Raw genomic sequence first — 26,790 nt, 5'->3', positions numbered from 1 at the left:
AGCCCAAGTCTCCTGTCACGCTTGCATAAGAAATCCCAGTTGAATTCCTCTAGATTTGCACTGGTGTAGCAGAACAAAACACGTCCCTCTGGGGATTGTTCCACTGGCTGGTTGTGGAGGCTTGCCTGCCCGGGTCTAGCCCCCATATGAACACATTCTCTAACCCGGCATCTGAGTGTGCTCATTGCTCTGTTCTAATAAGAGTCTATGGGTGTCTGAGAATCTGGGCCGCCAGATGGAATTTGTCTTCATTCTGCCGAGAACCAGACTGTCTATTTACTTGCATGTTGGCAGTGTTAATTAAGCATCAAATCTTGTTGTTACTACATGGCCACTGAAGCAATCTAATCAAGTTGGGTTTTGAAGCCTGAAGAACGGAGGTGGTTGTTTTGGGAGTCTTTTGACTGTGACGTCAAACTTGTCATTGACTGGCACAAAGCCTGATGAGAATAGGTGTTATCCGGGCTTTCCTCAGCTGGGCTTCTCCTCTGTTTAGCTCTGCTGATGCATCTCAGTCCTGACCTCTACTCCAGCCCTGGGTTCCCCATTCAGAGCTCTCGTGTTGGCCCTCAGTCCTGACCTGCAGGCCCACTGCTATTCCAGCCGTGGGCTCCTCAGACACAGCTGATCCAATCCTCAAGGCTGCCCTGCAATCCCCTCTTCTTACTATTGCTGTCCTAGGTCCCCAGAACCTTTCAGCTGCGCCAGCCTGTGGTGGCCTCAGGATCTGAACAGAGCCTTTAGCAGGTGGCACTTCTCACGGTGTGTTCTCTCTGTGTCTCTGTAGGAGGATTGAAGACTGCCTGCCTCCTCTGGGGAGCTCCCCATCCAAGAGGTTCTCCCCCTCCAAACGGAAGCAGTACTACATTAACCAGGCCATCCGCAACTCTGACCTCATCCCAAAGGCCAAGGGACGCAAGAGTCTTCAGAGGCTGGAGAACAGTAAGGATCAAGCCCTTTTGTGCTTCTTGCAGCCTCTTCCCCCTAAGCACTAAGCAGTCTCTTACCCCTGGGGTAGTCCGGTTTCTTTCCTTGGAAGCTGCTTGCAGCATGAGGGATGGCTCATGGTGAGTGAGGCTGGTGGAATCCGGCCCTGCCTGCACTTAGTCATCGCCTGGCTGTATGCCAGGTACATAACTGAAATAGCTTGAAGCTAGTCACTGCAGAGGTGTCTGCATGGAGCCCTCTGGACAAATAGGCCAAGGCTTTCAAAGGTGACAAGTGCCTTTTGGGATGGTGGGGTTGGATATTCAACTTGAGAACTTTTAAAGAGACCTGACTTCCAGAAGTGCTGAGCATCCACCCTGTGAAACCAAGGTCCATTTAAGGTGTGTCAGATTGCATGGTCACCTGTGCAAACCTTGGCCAATGTGCTGCTGCTGATTTAAAATGTCCCCTAATATATTTCCTTCTGATCTCCGCCCCTCTGTCTTCAGACTCTGCCCCTCCTGATGTATTTTCCTATAGATTTTGCCCCTCTGTTTAATGGCTTCCAAGGCGCTATCTTGACTAGTCAGCTAGCGATGGGTTTGCATGATGCGGTGGTATGAAGCTGATCCAGTTCTGCCCAGCTGTGGAGTGAGTGATCTTACCTGATGTGAGGTCTGGTGAGGAGTAATGGGATGAAATTGAAGAAGACTCGGGCTGAATCTCAGGAGAGAAGAAGTTCAGAGTGGTCTGAGCTGTTCGAGGGAGGAACAGTCTCCCAGAGGACATGGTGGAGGCTCCAAACCTGGTTGGGACAGCTCCAGGAAATGTACTGTAGGGAACAATCCCATATTGGGATTTGATGACTTTGAGTCTCTGTCATGTTGAATACTTGATCCCTGATTTGGGAGGATGGGAAGGGGCTAGAAACAATTCCTCCTTATGTTTCCAGTGCAGGGCATGGCTCCTGGGTAGCTTTCCTTCCCCATTCCCCTTCTTTGTCCTGCCCAGCCCTAGCCCTGGTGCAGGTGTGTCTCTTGCTTTGTCAGCATTAGATCCCCAGGTTGGGACTCAAGCTGGAGTTACTCCCAATAATCAGAAACCCTCTTGCTGAGAGCTGCTCTGCCTGGAGCTCCCGCTCCTTGTTTCTAAAGGGCTCTGTTTCCTAGCTCGGTACCTGATGACGCTGCTGGAGCGGGATGAATGTGGGAATGACGATGGGGAACTCACTCACTCTGCTGCCCCAAGCATCTTCACAGAGGCCTGCAACAACGAGACCTACATGGAGGTAGGTGTCGGGGGTGATCGTACCCACTTCAGGCTCACGCTGGGAAACCTGGGCATAAAGTGTCCAGTAACAGTAACGCTGGGTCCTTAGATCCTTGCTGTTCCTGCCAAGGCACTGTAGGAACATTGGCTAACACCCAGCCTCCTGGTGCTGTAAGGAGGTGACCTGGCCAGGACTGCGCAGTGAGTCTGTGTCGGAGCCAGGAATAACACTTAGGAGCTCCTGGTTCCCTGCCTTGAGCTCAGCCCACTAGTCCATGCTGCCAGGGGGTCTGGCTGGTCGGAAAGTGATGAAGACTAGGGCCTCAAGGTTCTTTTAACCTCCCTGAAGCACCTCCATCCTGCCCTTCCCAGGGCACCTCATGGGCTCCTGAGTGGGGCGGGAGCCTTCGCTTCATATGCAATTAACAAGCACGTCTGAGAGCCAAGTGCTGGCATCCAAATTAAGCACAATTCCTCGTACACCCTCCTTTGCCTTGGGCTCTGCGACTTCTCCAGGCAAAGCTGGCACGTGTGGAAAGATCAGCGCTCCCTTGGCTTTCAGGGGTCTTCCGTTTACTTGGGCTTCCTGTGGCTGGAAGCAAGGTTCCATATCCTCCCTCAAAAGCAGTGGAAATCCGTACCAGGAGACCTTTGGGCCAGACAATTGCAAACTCCCCTGCCTGGGGGAAGAGCTGTGATGTGCCTTCTCAGGCTTCCCTTGGGCAGGGGCCTTGGAGATGATCTTTAAAGTCCAAGCTCCTGGCTGTCCTATGACGGGTCTATCCTGGGGTGATCACTGGAGTGTTTATAGATTGGGATGGGAGGCCATGTCTTCATGCACACTGGAGTCCCTTTTCTGTCCAGAAACAGCCTCCAGCTGATGTGACGGCAGGAGGGAGTGGGTTGAGACTGCAACAACTTTCTTCATTACAGCTAAGAAGCCAATTCCCTGGTCTATTTTTGGGGTCAAAGGGTGGGAGGAAAGTTCCCTGGGGTGATATAGACAGTGTGGCATGTTGCCAAGCTCCTCTTCCATGGGCTTGTTGCAGCTGCAGGAACGGCCTGTGCCAGGAAACCCTCAAGAGCCTGCACAATGAGCTGAACGGAGGGGGCTCGCCCCAGCAGAACTGTTAGCTAGCGAATGCAATGGCTTCCTCCGTTAAGGCAGTGAAATTGAGAGAGCTGTGAAGAAACTCAGTGTTTTAATGCTCGCTATTGACTCGCCCAGCCAATGATGGTTTCTGTCTGCCTTCCTGTCCCCTGGGGCTGTATGACAAGCAGATACATCATCTGAGAAGCTCACTTAATAGAGGGCAGCTTTTGTTGGTCTCTCTCATCCTGGGGAAGCTCGAATCATTTCTCTGTGAGGAGATTAAATGGGTAATTAACTGGGGAAGGACTTCGGTGGCCAGGGCTTGGAGTAGGATGTCGTAATGAGCTGTTATGCCCACCACATGCTTCACTGACTTAACCACCCGGGATGCCCATTCATACCAGGTGCCTTGGGAGGGAGCATGTCCTCCAAGGAACATTCTTCAGCGTCTCTGGCCCTGGCATCTGGGGAATGTCTCAAGTGTGTGAGGCAGCCAATATGCGATTGACGGCTGGAAACAAAAACAGCTGGTAGAACGTTGCTATCCACGCCCTGCCTGGTGAATGGTCCCACCAGGTAAAGCCTTGGTGTGCCCAGCAAGTTGCCAGAGTTCATAGTGGAACTTGCTGTGTTTTAGTGGCACTGCATCCCAACATGCAACGCTCCATCTAGGTCTGCAGAGACCATCTCTCCTCCACGGTGAAAACCATCTTCCGGCTGTGAAGGCTGCTCCCTTGTCGGCCTTTTTCTGGTCTGTAGTCGGACCAAGCTTTAAAAATCATGTGGCAGGCTAATGTCCTGATTTGGAGGCTGCCTGTGGATGGAGCAGAGATACTGAGGCTTTGTCTGTGTATAGGAGCAAAAACTCCAGCGCCAAACTAGTTCCTGCTCAGGGTCTGGCTCAAAGGAGCTGTCAGTTTCAGGAAGTTCTCTCTCAAAGCAAGCACTTTCTGCTAAACAGGTGCTTGCTAAATCAAGGCTTGCCTTGTCTGGCCCTTCTTCATGTCACTCTTGACACTTGCAGCATCAAACAACTTGCTTTGTGCCTGATGTTTAACCCCGTGTGACCTGCAGTGCTCTGATACTTCCATCAAAACAGATCTCTTGCCAAACCTTCATCCTGCAGTTGGCTGGACAAGATGTAGCAATTTGCTTTGTAACAAGAAGTTTGGAAATGTTTTCTTCTCTCTCCTATCTTAGATGTTTAAGCTTTTAACATTGCATGTGAACAGAGGCAGCTACCAGGGGAGTGTCGGAAGGTGTAGCTGCGGACTCTGTGGTTGGAGGTAGCGGGACTTGGTGAGTGGTGTTTGGTCTATCTGAAATCTGAGTGGTGATGAGGGGCAGGGCAGAGCTGAGCTAAGCAGGGAGACTTGGCATAAAGTCACTTGAGAGCCATGAATGGAGGCACCTAACAGGACAGTTTCAGAGGGAGTTGAGAGAGGGAATGTGAAAGGCCCTCTCCCCAGGTGCAGCTCTACATGCTATTTTTAGATGGCCAGTTCGAAACATGTGGTGGTGACCTGCTACAGATGTCATGTTTTCTTTCCTGCCTGAAGCCAGAAGGGACTTCCTGGGCAAGTTGGTGGCTGTGCTGGAGGAGAAAATTCTTAGATTGGAGGGGCAAGTAGAGACGCTACTGAAAATCAGAATCTGAGGAGTTCCTAGACAGCCAGGCTCAGGAAACATCAGTACTCTAGGTTCAAGGAAGAAAGGAGCTGGCCACCAAGCAGTCAGAGACCTAGCAATATGTAACCACCAGAGGCAAGAGGTCACAGTGGCATTCTACACAGCTGGGGATAGATGAGGATGGGCAAGCTTGGACCACCAGAGCAGAGGACCAAGAGGAATTCCATGCTGCGAGAAGTTGCCAATCAATGTCAGGTCCTTAACGTGGAAACTGAAGAAAATCTCTCAAGATCCAGCCGGCCCCAAGGAATGGAGAGATGTACGGGACGCACGTGTGGACGGCAGCTTGGACCAACCTATCAGAAAAATCAAGCTTGTCCACAAAGTTCTCCAAAAGTCTGAGGAAGACAGACTATCTTTGCTGGGGATTCAATGCTCAGAGGAATCAAAAGGGAGAATTTTGCAAGAGAGCAGAAACCGGAACGCTGTGCTGCCTTCCTGGAGCCAAGCCCTGAGGTGTCACTCTAAGGCTGGATCGGATTTGGAACTCTGTGGAAAAGGAACCATTGGTGCTGGTTCATAGAGGCACTCACGATACTGTGTTGAGAGATCTCACCAATAGCAGATGTCTTCAGGGAACTTGGAAGCGTGCTGAAGAAGAGGAATGTCCAAGTGATCTTCTCAAAATTCCCAGAAACAAAGGAAAAGGCAAGGCAGAAGATGCTGGAAGTGAACTGCTGGCTAGGTAAGTGGTGTATGGTTTTGTTTAACATTGGACCACCTTCTATTGGGAGAGGGGGCTGTATAGTTTGCATGGCCTCTATCTTGGTAGAAGAGGAACTGATTTTCTCAGGCACAGGCTGGCTTGAGTGGTCAGGAGGGCATTAAACTACTAACAAACAGGGAGGGTAAAAAGGAGAGGAGATACAAGCATCATTTAGTACAGAATCAGGATGTTGAGGACAAAAATTAATCAAGGGACCAAAGGACATGAAGAGAAGAAATTATTTAATTGCATGTACACCAATGCTAGGAGCCTGGGTAACAAACAAGAGGAATTGAAGTTGCTTATTCAGGAGCATACATTTGATCTAGTTGGCATGACTGAAACCTTGTGGGATGAATCCCAGGAGTAGAATGTTAAAATCAACGGTTCTAACCTATTTAGGAAGGACCAAGATGGCAAAATGGGGAGGGTGCACTCTCAAAAATGGCATTACCTGTTTTTGAGTTGCTGATAACGTGGAAGAAAACAATGTTGAATGCTTATGGATCAGTGTCTAACATATAAAGCACCAGATGCAGTATTAGTTGGTCTTTGGTACAGATCACCAAATCACACGAGGGAGCAGGATGACCATCTCCTTACGCAGCTCCCTATAACGTGTGTGTCGGGGAAAACTACGTGATCATGGGGGATTCAGTTTGAGTGACTCAAGCTGGATATCTCATGCTGTCAGTACTAAACAATCTATGACATTTCTAAATATTATTGATAACCATTTCCTAACTCATAAAGTGTTGCATCCAGCTGGGGGGAATTCTACATTAGACCCCATCTTGACAGATAAAGAAGAACTGATCACAGAATTAAAAATTAATGGTAGCTTAAGTACAAGTGATCACGACTTGATCACATTTAAAATGCTCAAATGGAATAAAGTCCAGACCATCAGTATATATATTTGGTGCTTTAAAAGATGCAGTTTCACAATGCGGAAGACAATTATGAGCCCAGTCATCTCTGAGGAAGAATTTAATAAAAAAAAAAAAAGTGAGTGATAATTGGAAATTGCTTAGAAAAACTTTACTAGATGCCCCAAAAGCCACAATCAAAGAAGAAGGCTATATTGGCTAAAAACCCAGCATGGTTTAAAGGGGAGGTGAAGGCAACTATAAAAAATAAAATAAAATAACAAATGGAAGGGTTGATAGCAAAAAAATATAAATCAGAAGCTAGGAATGGTAGAAAAATTGATAAGGGAAGCAAAGGGACAAAAAGAGAAATATATGGCCAGCAGATTTGAGGACAATAAGAAGGAGTTGTTTAAGTATATTAGGAATAAAAAGAATTCTAACAATGATATTGGTTCATTACTAGATGGAACTGGTAGAATTGTCAATAATACAGAAAAGGCAGAAGTGTTCAATAAATATTTCTGTCCTGTATTGGGGGGGGGGCAGGGAAAGATGTCCTATCATATGATAACACTCTTTCCATTCCACTACATTCCACAGTATCTCAAGAGGATGTTAAATAACAGCTACTAAAGTTAGGTATCTTAAAATCAGAAGGTCCAGATAACTTGCATTCAAGAGTTTTAAAAGAGCTGGCTTAATTAAGTCTCTGGACTTAATATTGATTTTTTTCCAATAAATCTTGGAACACTGGGCAAGTTCCAGAAGACCAGAATATTTAAAAAGGGTAAATGGGATGACCTAGGTAATGATAGGCCTGTAAGTAGGATATCGATCCAGGGCAAGATAACGCAGCAACTAATACAGGACTTGCTTTATTAAAGAATTAAAGGAGGGTAGTATAACTAATGCCATTCAACATGGATTTATGGAAGATAGATCCTCTCAAATTAACTTTTTTTTTTTTGAGATTACAAGTTTGGATAATAAAGGTAATAGTGTTGATGTAATACACTTAGACTTCTGTAAGGCATTTGACTTAGTACTGCACTACATTTTGATTAAAAAAAGAAAACTAGAAAGATATCAAATTTAACACAGCACATATGAAGTGGATTAAAAGCTGGCTAACTGATAGATCTTAAAATGTAACTGTAAACTTTGAATCATTATTGAACTGGTACGTTTCTAGTAGGATTCTGCAGGGATCTGTTCTTGGTCCTATGTGGTTTAACATTTTGATTAATGACCTGGAAGAAATTGTAAAATCATCTCTGAACATTTGCAGGTGACACACAAATTGGGGGAGTGGTAAGTAATGAAGAGGACAGCTCACTGATACAGAGCAGTCTGAATAGCTTAGCAAGCTGGACACAAGCAAACAATATGCATTTTTAATATGGCTAGATGCAAAGGTATACATCTGGGAACAAAGAACGCAGGCCATACTTCCTGGACAGGGGACTCTCTCCTGGGAAGTAGGGACTCTGAGAGAGATTGTGGGGGGAATGTGAATAATCAGCTGAACGTGAGCTCCTCGTGCAACTCTATATCCAAAAGGGCGAATACCATCCTGGGATGCATAAAGGGGGGAGCAAAGATGTTATTTTACCTCTGTATTTGGCACTGGTGCGACCTCTGCTGGAATGCTGTGTCCAGCTGTGGTGTCCCTAATTTTAGAAGAGCGTTGACAATCTGGGGAGGGTTCAGAGAAGAGCCATGAGATGGATTAAAGGATTAGGAAAACGCTGTATAGTGACACACTCCAGGAGCTCGATCCATTTAGCTGAACAAAGAGAAGGTTCACAGTGACTTGATCCTCAGTTTAGAAGTACCTACATGAGGATGTAACGGGGCACGACTCACCCCTGCGGCACTTCCTGCTGGCTGTCTGGGAATTAGCTCTTTTTACCAGCTCAGGAGGACCCTCTGCCGGTGTCTTGCCATCTCTGGCCCCTGTGTCCCTCCCAGACCCTGATGCCCTTTTACCTGGGCTGCCCCTCGAGGCAATACCCCACAGATCTGGGTCTCCCCTCCCCAGGGAACCCCCCACCCTCTATCCCCACCTTATCTCAGCCTATGGACTACTGCCAGTCACAATCTAGCCCCCTTTCGCTGGGGCCAACTGCAGTCTGTAAAAGCCAGTCATCATAGGCAAGGGGGGTTTGGACCTGCTGCCTCCGCCTACCTTTGGGCTGCCCTGTTGCAACCCCAGTACCCTCTTTTAGGCCATCTGCCAGGCCTGCAGCCTGGGGCTTTTCCAGTCTGGAGCCTCTCAGCTCCTCTGGCCTTCCCCAGCCCTGCTTCACCTCAGGTACCCTGGTACACTCCCCAGCAGCCAGGCCCGTCTCCCTCCACAACTAGAGGAGACTCTGTGTGCTCCTGGCCCACTGCTCTCTGATAAGGGCCAACTGTGGCCTGACTGAGATGTGGCCCCCAGCTGAGGCTGCTTCTCCCAATCAGCCCCGCTTTTCCTTCCCTGCCACAGCCCTCTCTCCGGGGCTGTTTTAAGCCTTTTAAGGCAGGAGCGGGTGACCACCCTGCTACAGGGGAACAAATATTTAATAATGGGTTCTTCAAGCTAGCAGAGAAAAGTGTAACACGATCCACTGGCTGGAAGTTGAAGCTAGATACATTCAGACTGGAAATGAGGTGTAAATTTTTAACGGTGAGAGTAATTAATTGTTGGAACAGTTTACCCAGGGTTGTGGTGGATTTTCTACCACTGACAATTTTTAAATTAAGATGATATGTTTTTCTAAAAGCTCTGCTCTAGGAGTTATTTTGGGGGAGTTCTCTGGCCTGTTTTATAAAGTAGGTCAGACTAGATGATAACAATTGTCCCTTCTGGCTTTGGAATCTGACCAATAGAATACAGCATCACCTTGCTCGGTGTGTGTTTTTTAATGCAGAGAAAGCTGATCTCTCCCCAGCTTATCTAAGATCCAGGCGCAGGACTGGTGCTGTGAGTGCAGGACTGAAACCAGTAATAAACCCAGTATGCCTGTAGCCTTTTATGATCAAAGTGTGGCATGGGTTAGAAAGACTAATTAGCCTTTAGCTCTGAGATCAGTTGGATTTCATAAATGGCACCATCATTTCAGCACTCATCACAATCATTTAAAAAAACCATTAATAGGTTGGGTCTAAAAAAACAGCAAACCTGCATTTCCTGCCCCCCAAAACAATCTGGTGATCAGTGAACCGCTTGACCCAGGCAGATGCATCTTGCAGAGAGTCCTGGAATATTCCAGGGGCCAGAGGAGCAAAATCCAAAGCCCATTCTGAGAATATCCTGCCACAAGTTCCAGCGCTTTCAGTCCCAGGAGCTGACAGCAAAACCTCCTGGAGGGGGATCAGTGCCACACCAGGGCCATGCAGAACTTCTTGGATCAGAACTAACACCTTGAGATGCTCCCAGAATGAATAAGTAGCAAGTTCAGAGCCTTGGTGTTACGAGCTCCAAACTCTGATCCAGTATCTCTGGGTGCGAACTCGGGCATTGTTACTAGGGCAGGGCTAGGCAGGCAAAGCTCTTCTTGTAAAGTAGTCTGTTCATCTCTGTTCCTTGCAGGCTGTGGATTTTCTAGGCTGCCCGAGGACTTCACTGAACAGATTTGCCCCATCTGACAAGCTCCAAGGACTGGGGGGGTTGGCTGGAGGCACAGTAATTTATCCAAGTTTCAGGTGGTGCCTGGAGACCATGGCGTTGCATGTACCTGAAGTGGACGAGTTCTGGTGACTGAAGTGGAGTCCACTGCACACGTCTACACTGAAATTGTGGTGTGACTTCCCTTCGCAGATCTGGAATGACTTCATGAACCGGTCTGGTGAGGAACAGGAGCGGGTCCTGCTCTACCTAGAGGAAGAGGCCAAGAAGAAACGCAAGAGGAAGATCCCTGTTAAAGCAGAGGACACATGGAAAGGTACCGAGAGGGGAAGGAAAGGCTGGACAGGGGTGACTTTGAATCTTGAAGTGGGCATTATGTTCCCAGGCATCACCTTGCTGCCCCAGTGCACCCTGCTCACATTTCCTCCTACGTCACTCCATGCCGGAGAAGCGCGACAACCTGACCTCTCTGCTAAAAGAATCAGCAGGGACCTAGTTAATATTGAGCCTTAGTTTATCAGGGGTGTCTGCCCAGACCCCATAGAGGTGAGAGGGGGCAGGTCATGCCACCCAGAGCTATGGGGGTAAGTTCATCCCTGTGCTGGTACTGAGGCTGGCTCAGGACAGAGGGGAAGCAACTTGTGTCTCCCTGATTCCGGGGGTACGGGGCTTGCAGCTGCAGGGGATCACTGGGGTGACTGGCACAGCGGGGCCTCTTCCTGTTCCAGATCCCTCTTGGCCAAGCTGCCCTCAGCATGCCCCTCCACTGGAGGTGCCCTGGTGGGGAAGGTTGCTGCCACTTGTGCCCTTCGCATGCTAAGAAGAGAAGATGCCTGGCTGACGTCCCCACTGGGGCAGAGTCATGGTGACTTGTGCACCTTGTTTGAGGAGTGCGATGACCTTCACTCTGCCTTTGCTTGGTTTCTCCAACGTTCATTCAAGTCCCTGGCTTGCGGCTGCAGCTGCCTCATCCCTGAACAACACTGGGAATGCCGATTCTTTAAATCTGTTTCTTTGTTTCCTCCAGAGCATCCTGCTTACACGCCGAAAGAATGTTTCCAGCGCATCAGCCGCCGGCTTCGCACCACACTGAGACGAGGCAGGATCCCCATGGTGAGACCCTGTCACGTCATTGGTCTGGTGACTGTCCAGGTGCTGGAAGCTCCCATCTAGAACTAGAAGTTTCCTATAGGGTCGGTGACCCACATGCCCCTTCCGACCAGTGGGCGGAGCCAATGCTGGTTCTGACTTTTCCTGATGCGGCTGCAGCTTGCTATACGAGGGTATCTCTACGCTGCCGCTGGCGGTGTGATTTGCAGCTCGTGTTCATGTACGTGCACTAGTTTCAATCTGGCCAGCTCGCTAAAAAGAGCAGCGAGGATGCGGTGGTGCCAGCCGCACAAGTGAGCAAGTACCCAGAGAGTGAGGTGGGCTTGTGCAGCCCAAGCCGCCCTGGCCTTGCTGCTGTTTTTAGCGAGCTCGTTAGCTTAAGGCCAGCGCGGGTACGTCACAAGCTGCAGATTGTTGATGCTGAAGATGCTGCAGTTGACACAGGAAGCTTGGGCTGAAGTTTGCACCCAGTACAGTTCATGGTAATCGGGTGTCGAAATCGCAAGTGCGCAGGGCGTGACCAGAGAAGTCTAGTCGGCTCAAGAACAGAGTGGCTCAGAGATTTTGGGAGTGGGGTAGGGGGGAAATGGAGCCTGTAATCTCTAGGTTGTGGGGTTTCAATGTGATCCAGGTCAGTAAGGACTGAATTCTTGTCATCTACTGGCTGTTCAGTCCTTGGGGGCAGGGGCTCGAGGGTTGAGTGTCTCTAGGTCTCCAGCTAGCTCCTGGTGTGTCCACATCTCACAAATCACAGCTGCCCTTCCTTTATTAATAAACTTCGGTGGGGGAAAGCCAAGGAACCAGTGGGGCACTGAGACAGCGCCAGCCTCCTCCATAGAGGCGGCCTCTCCATGGTGGGTTGAGGGGCGCTGGCAGGCCGCTGCAGGGAAGCTTGCTTTGCCCCAGCCTGTGCTGTTCCTATTCCAGAGATGGAGGATTTATCCCTCCAGGGCATCTGATGCCTTAGCCCTGGTTCGTGCCAGAGGATGAAGTTGTCTCTACAAGAGTTCAATGATCAAACATATGAAGAGAGAAGGGAGCAAGGTCTGTAGGAAGGAGGTGGGAAAGGGAATGACATGAAGGATCCACAAGGGTATCTAGACATCACAGGCTGGGTGCACGCTCACATCATGCACCACATTCTCACTGACGGGAGGAAGACATTACGCTTGATCTGTTATGACCAGGCATGTCGGTAGGCATACACTGAGAATTATCCCTCGTTACTGAAGGGCCCTTGGTCTCCGCTTCCTTTGATTTTGATTTTCAGTGCTATAATTTTCTTGGTCTGTTTTTTTGCTGCCTCTGTTCAGCACCTGCTTTTAAAAGCAGCTCCAGCTTGTGCCTGGCGTGGCTGCTCCAATTTGCTCTCCAATTGCACCAATCTTTGTCGCTAATTTCTTAGGTCACGGTGCTCCAAAGAGCTGTGCTGTAGCTCCTCACTTATTACACTCGGGGGCAGGCGGGAGACAGGAAGCCAGAATAACCTCCTGGAAGCCTTTTAGCTGCTGCTCAGTTGTTTACGAGAATGTAAATATTTTCTGGGAGAGACTGTTTAGGGGAAACACGCCAGCACTGAGGTTTCTCTTCACAAGCTCTGGAACTGGGAGCTGCTGCTCTTGGATTCTTGCTTGTCTCATGCTGCAGAGACTGAGGTTCCCCTGTCCCATCCCCATCAAACACCCATCTGAATGATTTGTATTGCAGCAGAGCCTAGATGCCGCACTGGAGATCAGGAGCTCATTATGCTGGGCACTGGGCAAATACAGAGATTAAAGAGACTGGGGCTGCAGAGAGAAGAGACCTATCCAAGATCCTGCATGGATCAGTGGCAGAACTGAGAACAGAACCCAGGAGTCCTGATCCAATGCCCTGATTGGAATGATTTTCCCTCTCCATTGGTAACAGCTAAAGGCTGTTATCCTACATCTTGGTCAGTCGCTCTCAGTGGGTCTGGAAAGGCTTGCAGGAAGGCACCGTGACATGGCATGGCTTCTCCCCAGCTTTCCAGCCTCTGCCGCCATGCCCAGCATCCTTGTGATCGGGTTTATTGTCCAAACATAAGCAAGTGAAACAGTCCCTCAGCCCAGCCTTTGTCCCAGGGTTTCACAGCCTCCCCTCCCAGGGGTCTCTGGTGATCCTGCTTCATGCAGCTTCGCGCTCCCAGCCAGCTCTGTTACTCTTCTGGAACAGCAGCTCCAGGGCCATCTTCCTGGGCAGCTGGCCCCTTGTCCCATCACACCCCCTCTGACAGGCCATTATCACCCCTGCCTCCCCACTTGAATTCGCTCAGTTGGGCCCTTCTGCCCTGATACAGGGGAGCTGGGCCTGATCTGCTGGGACTCGCTGATCTGCCACCCGCTGAGGAGTCGGATCTGAAATGCTACATTGTATTTATTTTTTTCCCAAACCTGGCTCTGATTACAAAAGCAGAGAAGTTCCTGGGGCCCGGTCCCTGTGACCAGCTGTGTGCATCAACTCCCTGCCTGCACAGGTGAGGTGGCAGAAGGTGACTTCATGTAGGGAACACAAACCACGTAGGCACAGAAGCTTGCTGCCCAGGGGTATGGAAGACGCAATATCCTGGCAACCATCCACTTCGGAGGGAGATGTCTGGGATCTTGTGGCATTCTGTTTGCGGGTTGGCCTGTCAGCTGGCTCAGCTTTCTGGATGCATGCAGCTCCTTGCCTGCAGCTGGTTTCAAGCTTCCAAATAGCTTCGCAGCCATATTGTCACCTCCACTTGATTCTCATTTTTGCAGGGGACCCTGGAGTGTCTGGAGGAGGAGTTACTGGCCTTTTTCTCCGTCACCCCTCACTCCGTCTACACAGCAATGATGGACAATAGGTAATCCTTTTTCCTTGCTGCTGGGATGGCAGGACACCTTTGCTCCTGTCCCAGAGAAAGTGGGGGGAGGGAGGGTTTTGCATGGTGACTCCTGTTTGAGCTGGTTCCTGCTTAGTAATGAGCTCACTGGGTGTGTGTGACGGTCAATCTGTCAAGGTGCCAGGTACACAGAATCTTTGGGGCTGATCTTGCAGACTGCAGGCACAAACCAGACAGAGCTGCCCCACAAAGGTGGGAGTTCTTTGGAGTTGTCTGTTGCAATGGACTTGTGGGGATCGGAGGCCTCTGCCTGCATCCCCTCAAACCCAATCTTTTGCCTTCCGTCCACCAAATGCGGGTATGTCCTCACTGCAATAAAACGCCCGTGGCTGGCGCATGGCAGCTGACTCGCGTTCGGGAGGGGTCAGGCTGCTGGGCTATAAAATTGCAGTGTAGATGTCCAGGCTTGGGCTGGAGCTTGGGACCCTTCCCCCTCAGGGGTCCCAGAGCACGGGTTCTAGCCCAAGCCTGGCTGTCTCCACTGATTGTATAGCCCCGTGAGCCTGAGTCAGCTGATACAGGCCAGCCCCGGGTGTTTGACTGCAGTGTAGACATACCTCAAGAGTCGGATCTGATCTGAGATTGCTGGCTGGAGAGGGAATCAACCAACCTGTCCTCTTCAGAGAGAGATGGCCGGATTAGCTCCAATCTCAGGTTATCTAGACCAATAGCTCGTTTGCCGCGGGGGCCTAACGTGCTGTGAAGCTTCTGATCCCTGAGCTCTGATGGTGGAGTTTAAAGAACTGCTTGTGACCAAAGCCTGGTTGGTTTGTTTTTGTTCCAGCTTTGAGCGGCTGCTGCTCCATGCCCTCTGCCAGTACATGGACCTCGTCTCTGCCAGTAAGAGCCTTGTTTTGGTTCTCTTCTCTCCATTGCTATCAAGCCTCTCCCGCTAAGCCCTCTTCCTCCCCACCCTCCCGACACCCCTGCCCACCTTCCACTGCAGCTCCCAGATAACTCTCACCACACGCTGCCAGCGCTTCCCCGGGGCTCTGGGAGCTGGGGAGTCAGGTGTGTTACCCCAGGAGATTGTTTGTAGGCCACATGGGGCTGGGAGGAGGGAATTCCAGCATTGTAATCCCAGCTGTGCCAGTGAGTCGTTGTGCAGCCCAGGGTATCTTTCAGTGCCTAATTCCTGCCCAATTCCTGCCCCGCTAGGGTGCTGTGGGGTTTGACTAGCTACTGTTGGTACAGCAGTTGGAAATGCAAGTTGCTGTCTCAAATGCTAAGCACCATTCTGTATGGCCAGTCCCCTTAGGGCCAGATCCTGGGAATCCAAATGCCTGGATGCAGCCCTTAATTACACAGCTCAATGAACTTCTTGCAACCCACTCGACTTTGTCCTGGGCTTTGCTTCCCTCCCTGCTGTGTGTCATTATTCCATGCACCCTCTGGCAAGGCCCGGGGGTGGGGAAAGGAAGGAATCTGTTCCCAAGCTGCGGTACTGCTTACAGCTAGCAGGGTGTGCATTAGGGGAGATGGAGTTGGAGTGTGTTGGGTGGCATGTCTGGGCTGGGAACTCCATTCACTCTGGCATGTTGGCAAGTCAGTGGGAGTTCCTGCTGCTTATACTGGGGCTGAGTTTGGCCCAGAGATTCGACATCCCACTGCAAGGCTGAGCCCTTGGGAGACGTCCTGATGGTTCTAGAATTGAGCTCGCTATTGGCTGCTGCTCTGGGTGAGCCGTTCACTGGGGAGTGAGCATGCTTCCATCCTTCCACTTGTTCATCGGGAGGTTTGGCTCAGCGGGTTCAAAACAACCAGCTGTTCACTTGGCCCAGTCAGTCTCTTGTTGCATCAGCCTTTGTCTGCGGCTCCCTTCCAGGCAGCGAGCTGGCCTGGCCACTAGAAGCCAGCAGGAGTGTGTCTGTCTGGAAGGTGTTATGGGCTGGAAGGGCATGCTGCATGCGGTCTGTGTGCAAAGGGTGCTCACGGGGCGAGGCTAACTTTGTGTTGGAAATGAGCACATACAAATCCTACTGGGAATACAGCACCTCGCAGCTGGGAGGCACAGTGGTTTAGCAACTCAGATGTGGGCCAGGCCTGGTCTCGAATCCTGCCGGAGACTTTGACCTTGGCCAAATCATATTGTCATGCTGTGCCTCAGTTTCCCCATCTGTAAAACATGGCTGATTCTACTTCTCTCTCTCTGGGCAGTGCTGTGAGAGGTCATTGTGGGGTCTGCAAGGAGGTGTGCTCCTGCCCTGTTCTTAACCCAGTGCACGCAAACATTCCAGATCTGGCCCAAACTTACCTCCTCTTTGGGGCTTGCATTTATCAACTTGGCTACCCAGCCCCCTCAGGCAACTTTGAAAACGTCAACCTTAAGTAACAAAACAAACCTCAACCCAAGAGTTCTCCTGAGTGTGGCTGTGGCTGGCAGTTTTCTCCAGTGGCCAGACCACTGTCGATGTCTCTGGTGCCTTCTGCGTTAGGTGCTCATATAGCTTATCCCCCCTGGATCAGAACTAATGAGACCTACTTGGTCTGATCGCTGGGGTGAGTGAGTAGAAGAGCACTTTACCTTTCTGTTTGGTCCCAGAATATGACCCCAACTGCAGGCCCAAATCCTGTGGTCTTTGCTCTGACTGTGTGAGAGATGGAGGCATGATCTGGCTCTGAAAAAAGAACTGATTCCTTCCTCTCTCTGTCCAGGTTCTGACTTTGAAGGGAAACGCCAAATGAAAGTGAGCAACAAACACAGAGTCTTCCTGCCCCCAGAGTTACTACTGTCCGCCTACTTGGAGCAGATGAGCTGATAGGCCTGGAAGACATCCCACTCGGTGCTCTGAAGGTTTCTATGATGCCCAGATCTGCTATCCGTCCACTCAGTCCTCAGCGTACAAATGGGGTGTGTCCCTACCCTCTCCGACGATTCTCTGCACTTGTGCAATGGCCTAACTGGCGGGTGGGATTGTGTGGAGTGGGTTAGATTGCCATCCCGTGTGCCCTGCTTCAAGACAGGAAGTCTTCCCTTGCCCATCGCTGAAGCTCTGCAGGCATCTCCTGCAGCTGCCACTGTCTCTTCCCTGTGTGGCATAAGCTTTGCAACACGGGGGTGTGACTTCCAGCTTCCTCCCCACCCCTGGGGTGCTCTGGGTTCCACCCAAGGCTTCTCCATACCCTCCCGGTACCCAGTGGAGGGCACCGTCTCTGCTCCTCACAGGCAGGGGAGGCCTGGCAGGGGCCTGCAAGCACCCCCCAGGCAGCCCACTCTGTCTGGAATGGAACCACCTGTTGGACAGCCCAAAACATCAACCTTTGTCATGCTCAAGTGTCCAACCCTTTCTCAAGACGTCGTCAGGACTGAGGACTCTGCCTCTCTTGGAGCCTTTGCCCTGGATGGGCAGAGTCCTGTGGGTGAGGGTGGTAGGAGCTGACTCCAGGGGTCTCCCCTGCTGCCTGTAGGCTAGTGGGAGGTAAGGAAGGCATCATCCCTGCAGGCTTCCCTCCGAGGGCCCATCGACACTGTCAAATGCATATCGGCTGTTGTTGTGGCACTGTTCCCTCTTGTAGCGTAGATGGGAACTTTATTGTGTCTCTTCTGCCCCCCAAGCCATGTTCCGGATTCAGAATCCAGCCAGGTTCAGGGCGATGGTGAAAGTCCTGTTCTCATAAAATGGAATTGAGATTTTATCCATGCTGGTGGAACAAGATCGCTCTTGAATGGTGGAGATGGGCCCTTCATCTCAGCCCCTTCAGGCCACATCCTGCTCTCATTTCTCTGACTCACTGGCCTCTTAGCTTGGCAGGAAGACTCCAGGACCTGCTGCAGCTGCCAGATATCACCACGCTTACGGCGTGAGACCAGTCTGCCTAGCCCTGCCTTGGGCGTGGTGCTATCTCCCAGCAGTAGCTGCACTCCCTGGAAGCGCAAGTGTCTATACGCCAGCTCATTTAAACACAGTCTGTCCCTGGGTGACTCTGGCTTCCCCCGGGGGTGAATTTGGAGCAGTATTTTTGTGACAAAACAGTTCCCTTTCAGTCTTAGCATTTCAGCTGCTCTGACCTTGCCGTTGAGCATCTGAATTGGTCTCATTCCCCAGCTCAGCAAACACTTCAACAGCTGCCTAAAGCTTCAGCAGCGGCTGAAGTGCTTTGCCGAATCAGGACCTGAATGTCCGGCAGCTGCCTGGAGCATATAACTTGTAAATTGCATTTCACAAACCAGGGAGGCAGGGGAAGAGCCTGGGGTCAATTACCACAGACTGCAACAGCTTTGCAGTGTCAGGGGTGGGCACTGCTTTGGCTGGTGCCTAACCCTACTTCGCCTCGCTACCCGCCACAGAGCGCTTTAAAACATTGCAGGGTCAGCCCTGGATACAATCCAGTGGCATATAGGGGGCGTAGATCCCACTGAATGCATGCATTAGCACTTACCTAGCCTTGGCAAAGGCGTGAAATATCTGTGTGAAAAGCTCAAAGACGTGTCCCCAAGCAGGACTAAGCGCCCCCCTCCCCTGCTGGCTGCTTAGTTTTGGACTAGGGAGAGCGATCTGTTAGTTCTGACAGAAGCTCAGTGGAGAAGCTGTCCAGGGAGCCAGCCCTGAGTGGGAGTAACTAGCCCATTGTTTAGTGCCTCCTTGTAGATTGGCATTGAGCAAACAGCCCTCTGAAGCGATATCGCTATTGTTTAAGCTTTGGTACAGTTATCAGTGAGACAGTAACACAAAGGTCTGGCTTTCTCTGCAGTGTGAGGCCTTTTCTAAATATAATAGTATCATTTATACAGATGTGTGTGGGTGATTGTGGAATCCAAGCCAGGGCCTCGGCAGTCCTGCTGCTCGCAAGTGTGGCTGGGTGGTCAGAGCTGAACATCACAGCTTGGGCCACCTGGGTCTGCCAGGGATATCTGGGGCAGGGGGAGTTTTATATCATGGCGCAATTTAAATGGCTCTGTTTCCAGCTCTCTAGTGCTGTAACGAGCCCGTTCGGATGTGTGTGGTTTTTAATATGTATACTATGTGTTGGGGTGTTTCATTTGGTGCATATCAAGAGCTGCTCTCACCTGTACATAGCAGCTGGTTTAAAGGGATGGGCCAAGTTTGATTCTCTACCATCCTGCACTGCCTGTGTCACTGATCAGTCCTGCGGGGAAAAGCTCCTGTGTTGGGATTCTCTGCAGCTGTGAGTAGTAAAGAATCCCGACTGAGGCGCACTTCTTGTACTCTCTGCACAGGTTCGGGGCTGGAGTCTCCTCTCCGCTATGGTGCAGCTCCCTTGGTTTCACTGGAGTTACTCCTGACTTATATGGGTTAGTGACCAGAATTAGGCCCCCCCCGGAGGGCAGGATCAGGCCCCTTTCCCCTCTTCTCGCTGAGCCCCAGTGTAGCTCGTGAGTGAGGCTTTACACTGAGTGGGTGGAGAATCGGGCTCCGTTGACATCTCTTCCCTTGTAAACAAGCTGGAGGTAAAAAAAACTTTTTTCAGCAAAACAACCTCTCACGCAACAGTGGAGGACCCTTGATTTGCTTTGGACAGCAAGCTCTCCAGGGCGTGGGTGGGGGTCTGCTCTAGCTGGACAATGCAGCATAGCAGACCGCAGCCCTTGACCTCCCGTGGGTGCGCTTTTGTGCGTGTCAAACCCACGCACCATTCTGGGAGCTGCTCTGGGCTGAAAAGGCAGACTCCTGCCAGAATCCCTGCTCTGCTCTGCCCTGGAGCCTGGCATCCCCTCCTGCCAGCTCTGCACACTGCCTCTCCAGCCCATGCTCCTGAGAGCCCTGGTCAGGTGAGATGGCGCAAACCAAAGTGATCTTGGCACGGACAGTGCCTCTGTGCAGCCCAGCACCTGCTCAGGACCGTCCTGCGGATTGTAACGTGGATATGGATGTTTTTTCTTTTAAATTATATCACTTGTATCTGCCAGCCCCAGCTCTTGCCTCTGTGGAAAGGACCGTCACCTGTTCTCACGGCAGCCTTCACTTGCTGTGCCTGAGCAAATCCACGCGTGGGCTGGTGACTGTGTGGCATTGGTAATGCTTTAGTCTGCTGTAAACCAGAGGCCAAAACCGGGGCGTCTGCTGAAAGGGGAAAAAAAAGGTTCCTTGTGAGCGGACTCAGCTGGGGAAGGTGTGTGCACAAGGACAATAAATCATGGTGCTCTGGAGTCATCTGTCTGCTCGTGTGTCGTGTCATAGCGATCGCCCTCTGTCCAAGCCAGGGCTTGAGGGTGGTATTGTTAGCAAGAGGTGTAGGACACTGAGGGTTCATCTACACAAGCACTTTTGTCGGTGAAGGGTGTGGAAAAAGCACATGGTGTGGACAGCGCTATATCAGCAGGAGACCCTCATTGGGGCATGATTTGGTTAGGCCGGTGGGAGACTTTCTCCCATCAGCCTATATCGGCTACACAGGAAGCCTTACAGCGGTATGGCTGTGCCACTGTGTGGTCCATAGTGAAGACATGGCCTAATGGAATATCCCGTCGTGCTCAGATGTGAGGCAATTAACTTGTGAATCATCCTAACTGGAAGAAACTCCAGGGTTTCTGATGTAGCACTGTCCAATCTTCCATTTGAAGAGAAACAGTGCCAGCTGCAACCACCCGCTGAGTTTAAATCCACTGAGCACCCTGGGTGTTGTGAAACTGGCAGTGATTGAAAATATAATTTACACTTATCTACTATGTATTATGGAGCTTTGTTCTCCATAATAGCTGATTTTTTTAAACTCTCAAACACAGTCAGCCTGTGCCATTTTTAAAGTGCTTCCTTTTTCTTTTTTTTCTTTCTTTTTCTTTCTCTTAGCAGTAAGAGGCCTCGTCTGTTCCATAAATTCTACCGGTTGAATGATATAGATGTGAAACTATATTATAGTTAAGCCAGTGGAAGCCTTCTGGGGACCCACTTCTACACCAGTGTTAAACTGATTCATCTCTCAGGTTTCAGAGTAGCAGCTGTGTTAGTCTGTATTCGCAAAAGACTCTCTTTTTTTTTTTTTTTGATTCATCTCTGTAACTTGTGCCTGTTGAGTTTTGTCTGAATTACGCCAGTTGTAAATAGATTTCTTGCTCATATTAAACACTGGTTGTGCCAGGTGCTGTACGGATGGTGAATGGCTGCCCCCCGTCCCAGTGACCTTGCAGCTTAGATGACGACCTTACAGGTGCATGAGACAAACCAAGCAGGCCTAGGTGAAGGAGCTGGGGTAGCAAAGATAATGGGATGTGTAGGATTCTGAGCCAGTCGAAAACAACCTTGCGCCTGCCCTGGCTAGAATGGTAGTGCAGGGAGTTGGATGCATTTTGGTAGAGATGTAGTTGCGCCACATAAGGTGGCACTGATTTTAGTTAAACGGGTGCAACCTCTCTGTGGCCAAGGCCTAAGGGGCAGGTTTGCGTACGTTGTTTGTATAGGGCTGGCACCTAACCACCACAGTTCCAGACCAGCGCCCCCTTGTGCTAGGCACCTAAATTGCTCACAAACTAAATATAAGACAACAGGTGGATACAGCCGGGAATATAAGGAAACATTGGGATCGCACTGGGCCGTGCTCAGAGCACATTGGCAGCTCTTGTTGAAGCTGATTTACAGTCATGTCAGTGGGATCAGCATTAGGGCTGAGTCTTGGCCACAGGTGATGGTTAGCACTTCCGTGGTGCTGCTTGATCTTCTGTGCCGCCAGCAGAACCCATGAGTCCGAGTGCTATCAATCTAGCAGTTTGCATTGCTGCCTGTTTCTCCCAGTAAGCATCCTCCTACAATCTGTGTGCGTGCACATGTCTGTCTTTCTGTCCAACGAGGGTCGTGTCCGGCTGGCTGTAGTACAGTCTCTCTCTTCCTCTAGACCATTACTTCCAGCTTCCACACACAGCTATATTTCCAGACCAGCGGGGGTTGCATTTTTCCCTTCTCTGGGGGGTGGAGGGGAAAGACTGTGCTAATGTCTAGTCCCAAGACCTATAGATTGGACCCCTTGAAGCTTTATCTGCTGTGGCGGGAACGGGTTCTCCAATGCCCCCGGGGGAGCTGCAATTGCAGGCTAAGAGTAAGATGCTGCCTTGTGAATGGGTTCGCTCCCCGAGCGTCTACACTGCAATTAAACGGCCCTGCAGACCGAGCCCTGTGTGCCTGAGTCAGCTGCCAGCCAGAGGTGTTTAACTGCAGCGTAGACATGTATGTAGTGGCCTTCTTGGGGCTGGTCGGAGAACCAGCCCCACCCTCTACTCTGGGTTCTGGCCCAGGGCCCTGGCTTGAAGAGCTAGGTCTGCTCATCTACCTGTGCTGTAGTTTTCCCTGGGCCACTTCCTACCCATCCTCTAAGTTCCTCTGAGGGTCCCTTGTCTCCCCCTGCTTAATCAGGGTCCCTCCCCAGCCTTGCTGCGTGGAGACCTTTTCCTCACTCTCCGGCCCTGTCCCCAGCTGGGTTTTATCAGCACTTAAGCCTGGCTCATTCCCATTGCTGCAGCATGGGGTGTTGCCTGATTCCCCACAGCTGGGATTTGTGCTGCAATCAGGTTGGTTTGGCCCCAGGGGCTCCACCCCACAGGCCTGTTGTTCTGGGGCTGATGAACTGCAGTTGTTCCTCATTATCGGGCCAGGATTTATCTCCCCCCCCCACACTTCCCCCCCCCCCAAACTTTGTAGGGCCACATTGTGTAGTAGCTCAGCTCTCCATCCAGCTGTCCAATTGGCACCAGGCATGGGTCTGTGGAAGGTGACTGTATGGACCAGTGGGACTGTATCTCACTGTGGGGGGAATGCAACACCTCCTGCCCATGTGGGCCAGTAGCTCCACTAGCTGGAAGCAGCAGAAGGCTATTATCCTCCTGTGGATCCGCAGCTGGAGCGTGACACAGGGATTGCAGGGACTTGGTTCGGTGCGGTAAGTAGCAATGAGCCTCATTTCGTGGCTGTGGGTCTGACTGATACAACTGCCCTCATGGGAGAGCCACTAATAAAAGTCCCCTTCTCGGGCCTCTGGGGATTCTTTCTGAGCTGGGTGCACGTTGCTCTCCGCTTCTAGGGGCAGAGCAGGCTTGGGGCTCAGTCTCCCCCCCCCCGTGTGGGCTGGGCTCAGATGTTTGGGTCCTTGATATTGGGCCCTGAGCATAGGGGGAAATGTGGGCTGGTGTAGGGCAGAGGGGACAGTGAATATGGATGGGGTTTCTTCTTTACCTCACACTTATTCCTCTGCTTTTGGGAAGCTCAGGGCTAGAACAGCAAGAGGCTGCAGGTCAGGCCTGAGATGCATCAAAAGAACAGGGAGTGGGGAGCCTGGGCTGGGATAGCAAATGGGTACAGGTTGAGATTGAGGGGCCTTAGCAGAGCTGTGTGTGTGTGGGGAGCCCAAGAGTGACAAAGCAGGGAGGAGGCTGCAGCTTAGATGAAAGGCCATCGTCGTATCTACGCTAGGGAAGCCTGCAGCCCGTCTACCTTCAGCGGCCTTAATTCCAACCGGTGCTCTCAGCCCCTGGATCCAGGAGCTCTGTCTTCATGCAAATAGTATTCTAGCAAAATAAAGCATCTTTGGCCGAGGACGAGCGCCACTCAGCACCCAGACGAGAAATGCTCCGGCAGTAGAACGCGCGTCTCTGCATCACATTTGCCTGTTCCAAGAGCATGGGCATGAACCCCCCCGTCACCTCCAACCCCCTGCGTGGCCATATTAATGGAGACGGGGCTGGCGGACTCCCCTGTTCTTGGCAGCAGGAGACTGGGGGGAAGAGGAGAAAGTGTATGGAATCAGAAGCCTGATACAACCTGTGAGTAAGGATCCAAAATCTGAACAGCTTGGTCCAGATCCTCTGCTCTTCTTTCAATCGTTCGTCTCTTGGGGGGGGGGGGTGTTATTGTGATGTGCCATGTCTTCCTCCTCCTGCTGTCTCTCTTTCAGTCCCTCCTTCCACGGGGTCAGTCTCTTGTGGCTCTCTCTGCCTACTCTCTTTAGTTCTCCAGCCCCCTCTCTCATCCTTCCATCACTCATGCACCTGCTCCCTTGGATCACTGATAATCGCCTACTTGACCCTCCATCTCGCCACACATCTGCCCCTTGGGGCCACATGCACACTCCCCAAAACCCTCGCATGCGCCCCTGGTGACTGACTTTATCATTTATCCTGTAGCCACTGAGCATTCAGATTCTAGGGAGCCAGGGGAGATGCCTGGTCGGTCCCCTTCCCCCCCCCCCCACACCCCAGCCTAAGCTGAAAGTGGGACCAGGGTCCCGGGGCTGGGCTTTGTGCTTTATCCCTCCTGCTTCTGGACAGATGGTGCTACCTCAGCCTCTTGCAAACTGCAATTGAACATGGAAACTCAGGGCGGCTGGGCCCTAATGAGCAGCTTTATTCACAGGCACACAGGCATTAAAGGCACCAGTCTGAGGAAGCCCTGTGGAGCACTCGCTCTCGCTCTCGCTCTTGCCACTTACTGGCTCTGCAGGCAGCCCTAGCTAATTGCCACCCATGGCGGAGAAGCGTTCCCCCTGCCAGGCTTCATGGAAGGCAGGAGCCAGGGAGCGAAGCAAGCTTGCAAGGAGGGAGCTGTAGGGGGACCATAGTGACTGAGGGGCCTCTGGCCAGCCCAACTGGCTGGTTCATTCCAGCAGAGCCGAGGCTGAGTGTGGAACAGTCGTCGCTCTGAAGCCCCTGCGGGTTCTGACTGCAGCCCTCAGGCCCAAGGACTGAGCCCACAGGGCTTCCCAGCACCACCTGCTCTCTCTCTGGTTTTCTCATCTTGCACTTTTTCATTTGGGGAGAGGGGAGGGTTTGCAAGTGCATTAGATTGGCCTCCATCTGCCTTTGCTGGACAGGGTGGAGGAGCAGGGGTGATCAGGTGGAGGGGACAAGGGACACAATGCTTTGTTCCACTTGCCAAGTGCAGCATTCACACATATGAAACCAGCTGGCTGCACACCCCTGGGGGACCAACCTAGCGCCTCAGGTGTGTCCACAGAGCGCCAGGCCAGAGGAGTGACTTTAAGCCCCCCAGTGGAGAGAGAACTGTCCCAGAGGCCCTGCTTAGTCACACTGCATCATGCAAAGTGGGAGACGGGGAGCGTCTGTTTGTGCAGCCCCTCGCACCCTGGGGCCCTGGTCCATGACAGCCTGCCGGGTACTACCGCAAGAGAGCTTACAATAATTAAAGAGGATGCCCAGCTGTCAAAAAGCTGAATGCGTCCCCAGGTCTCAGGCTGTTTCTTGTTCCCGGGACCGGGCAGCATGGAAAGTGAATGGGAACAGGTCAAGGAGCTGGGTAAGTCGGGGGGTCACTAGGGACGGTAACTCTCTGCCCCTACCATGCCTCCCTAGCTCATGGGAGCCAGGAGGACATGAAACTGCCAGTGCCCATGCGAATGGGGTTTGGCACAGATTTCCTCCCCAGTAACAGCACCAAACATAGTTGTGCTTGGGTATTTTCTGGTTTGAATGAAGCAGCTGGCAGCGTGTTCTGCAGGTCCCTGAAGTTTCATGTTGAAACCACAAATCCCACCCTGGCACCTGATGGTGGATGGGTGTTTGCTCAAACCTCAGAGTCCCTGATTCACTCCAAAACTCACTCCCCAGCTTGCTTGAACCTCAGCACTCATTTGTGCTGACCTCAAGCCCACACGTGGCTGGCTCCAGACTTGGTCTGGCTGTGGCTTAAAACTTGATCTGGGTTCATTGAACTTCAGGCAAACCTGGTCCAAGTTACAGGGTGTAACAAAATCCCAAACCAGGCAGGAACTCATGCCAATAAGATTATGGCACGTCACTTTCCCTAAAGAGAGGGAGCCTGGGGAATTCTGCAAATTTACTTGAGATAGTGAAGTTTTGTTGGATATTGAGATATTGGGGTTTATTTGGGTCTACACAAGTAGCAAGTTGCTGGGGTTTATTTGCATCGATGCAAATACCAAGATACTGAATGCATCCGATGAAGTGAGCTGTAGCTCACGAAAGCTTATGCTCTAATAAATTTGTTAGTTTCTAAGGTGCCCCAAGTCCTCCTGTTCTTTCTGCGAATACAGATTAACCCAGCTGTTACTCTGAAACCGGTCAAGATACTAGAGTTATTTGTATTAAAAAAAAAGGAGTACTTGTGGCACCTGCTACTCTGAAACCTGTCAGTTATTTGTATGTAACCAAATACAAAAAACAGCGGGGTGGATCTGGGTCTGTGTATGGGGGGAATGAAGAGTGAGATTGTGGGGTAAGTTTGGGTTATGGGGGAACCTCAATATGCGAGAGTTGCTTTTGGTACCTCTGAATAATGAGATTTTTGGGGAGTGGGGGTCTTGGACTTTCCCAAAGGCAGAGGTTTTGGGGAGGGGGGGGATATTTGGGCGGCCCCACCCCCAAATACTGAGGTCATTTGTAAAACCCGGCTGCAGAGGGAGTTAACAGAGATGCTCCTAGGAGAAGTTTCCTTTCACTCTTTCCAAGAGGGGCAGGGCAGGCAAGAAAAATATGGAACGCTTCACGAATTTGCGTGTCATCCTTGCGCAGGGGCCATGCTAATCTTCTCTGTATCGTTCCAATTTTAGTATATGTGCTGCCGAAGCGAGCACAAATTTTCCGTCGACCAGGTCGGTATTTATATCTCTACAAATATAATTTATTCTCAGTGAGGGTGATCGTACTGTGGTGTCAACTATATGTACCTAATTAATATTCTTGATTTGATTAATACCTATCGTTGTTTT

The 26,790-nt window shown here is 51.0% G+C and overlaps 1 protein-coding gene and 1 non-coding gene across 2 annotated transcripts in view; one reads left to right on the top strand and one right to left on the bottom strand.

Annotated features, from left to right (window-relative positions):
- Window positions 1-20,272, top strand: part of R3HDM4 (R3H domain containing 4) — a 31,144-nt gene extending 10,872 nt beyond the window's left edge. Inside the window, exons 2-8 of the mRNA XM_038383950.2 lie at window positions 788-942; window positions 2,097-2,215; window positions 10,359-10,482; window positions 11,194-11,279; window positions 14,039-14,124; window positions 14,948-15,003; window positions 16,819-20,272. Of these exons, the coding sequence (XP_038239878.1) occupies window positions 788-942; window positions 2,097-2,215; window positions 10,359-10,482; window positions 11,194-11,279; window positions 14,039-14,124; window positions 14,948-15,003; window positions 16,819-16,922 (730 nt within the window). The 3' untranslated portion in view covers window positions 16,923-20,272. The remainder of the gene's footprint in view (window positions 1-787; window positions 943-2,096; window positions 2,216-10,358; window positions 10,483-11,193; window positions 11,280-14,038; window positions 14,125-14,947; window positions 15,004-16,818) is intronic.
- A 6,276-nt stretch (window positions 20,273-26,548) lies between these two features.
- On the bottom strand, window positions 26,549-26,655 carry LOC119848538. Its single transcript, XR_005290278.1, has one exon. It is a non-coding gene; the product is annotated as a U6 spliceosomal RNA (small nuclear RNA).
- Between the last annotated feature and the right edge of the window lie 135 nt (window positions 26,656-26,790).

Source organism: Dermochelys coriacea, chromosome 25 (assembly GCF_009764565.3).
Source record: "Dermochelys coriacea isolate rDerCor1 chromosome 25, rDerCor1.pri.v4, whole genome shotgun sequence".
Classification (NCBI taxonomy): domain Eukaryota; kingdom Metazoa; phylum Chordata; order Testudines; family Dermochelyidae; genus Dermochelys; species Dermochelys coriacea.
The sequence above is the reverse complement of the archived record's forward strand: the minus strand, read 5'-3'. Positions and strand labels throughout refer to the sequence as shown.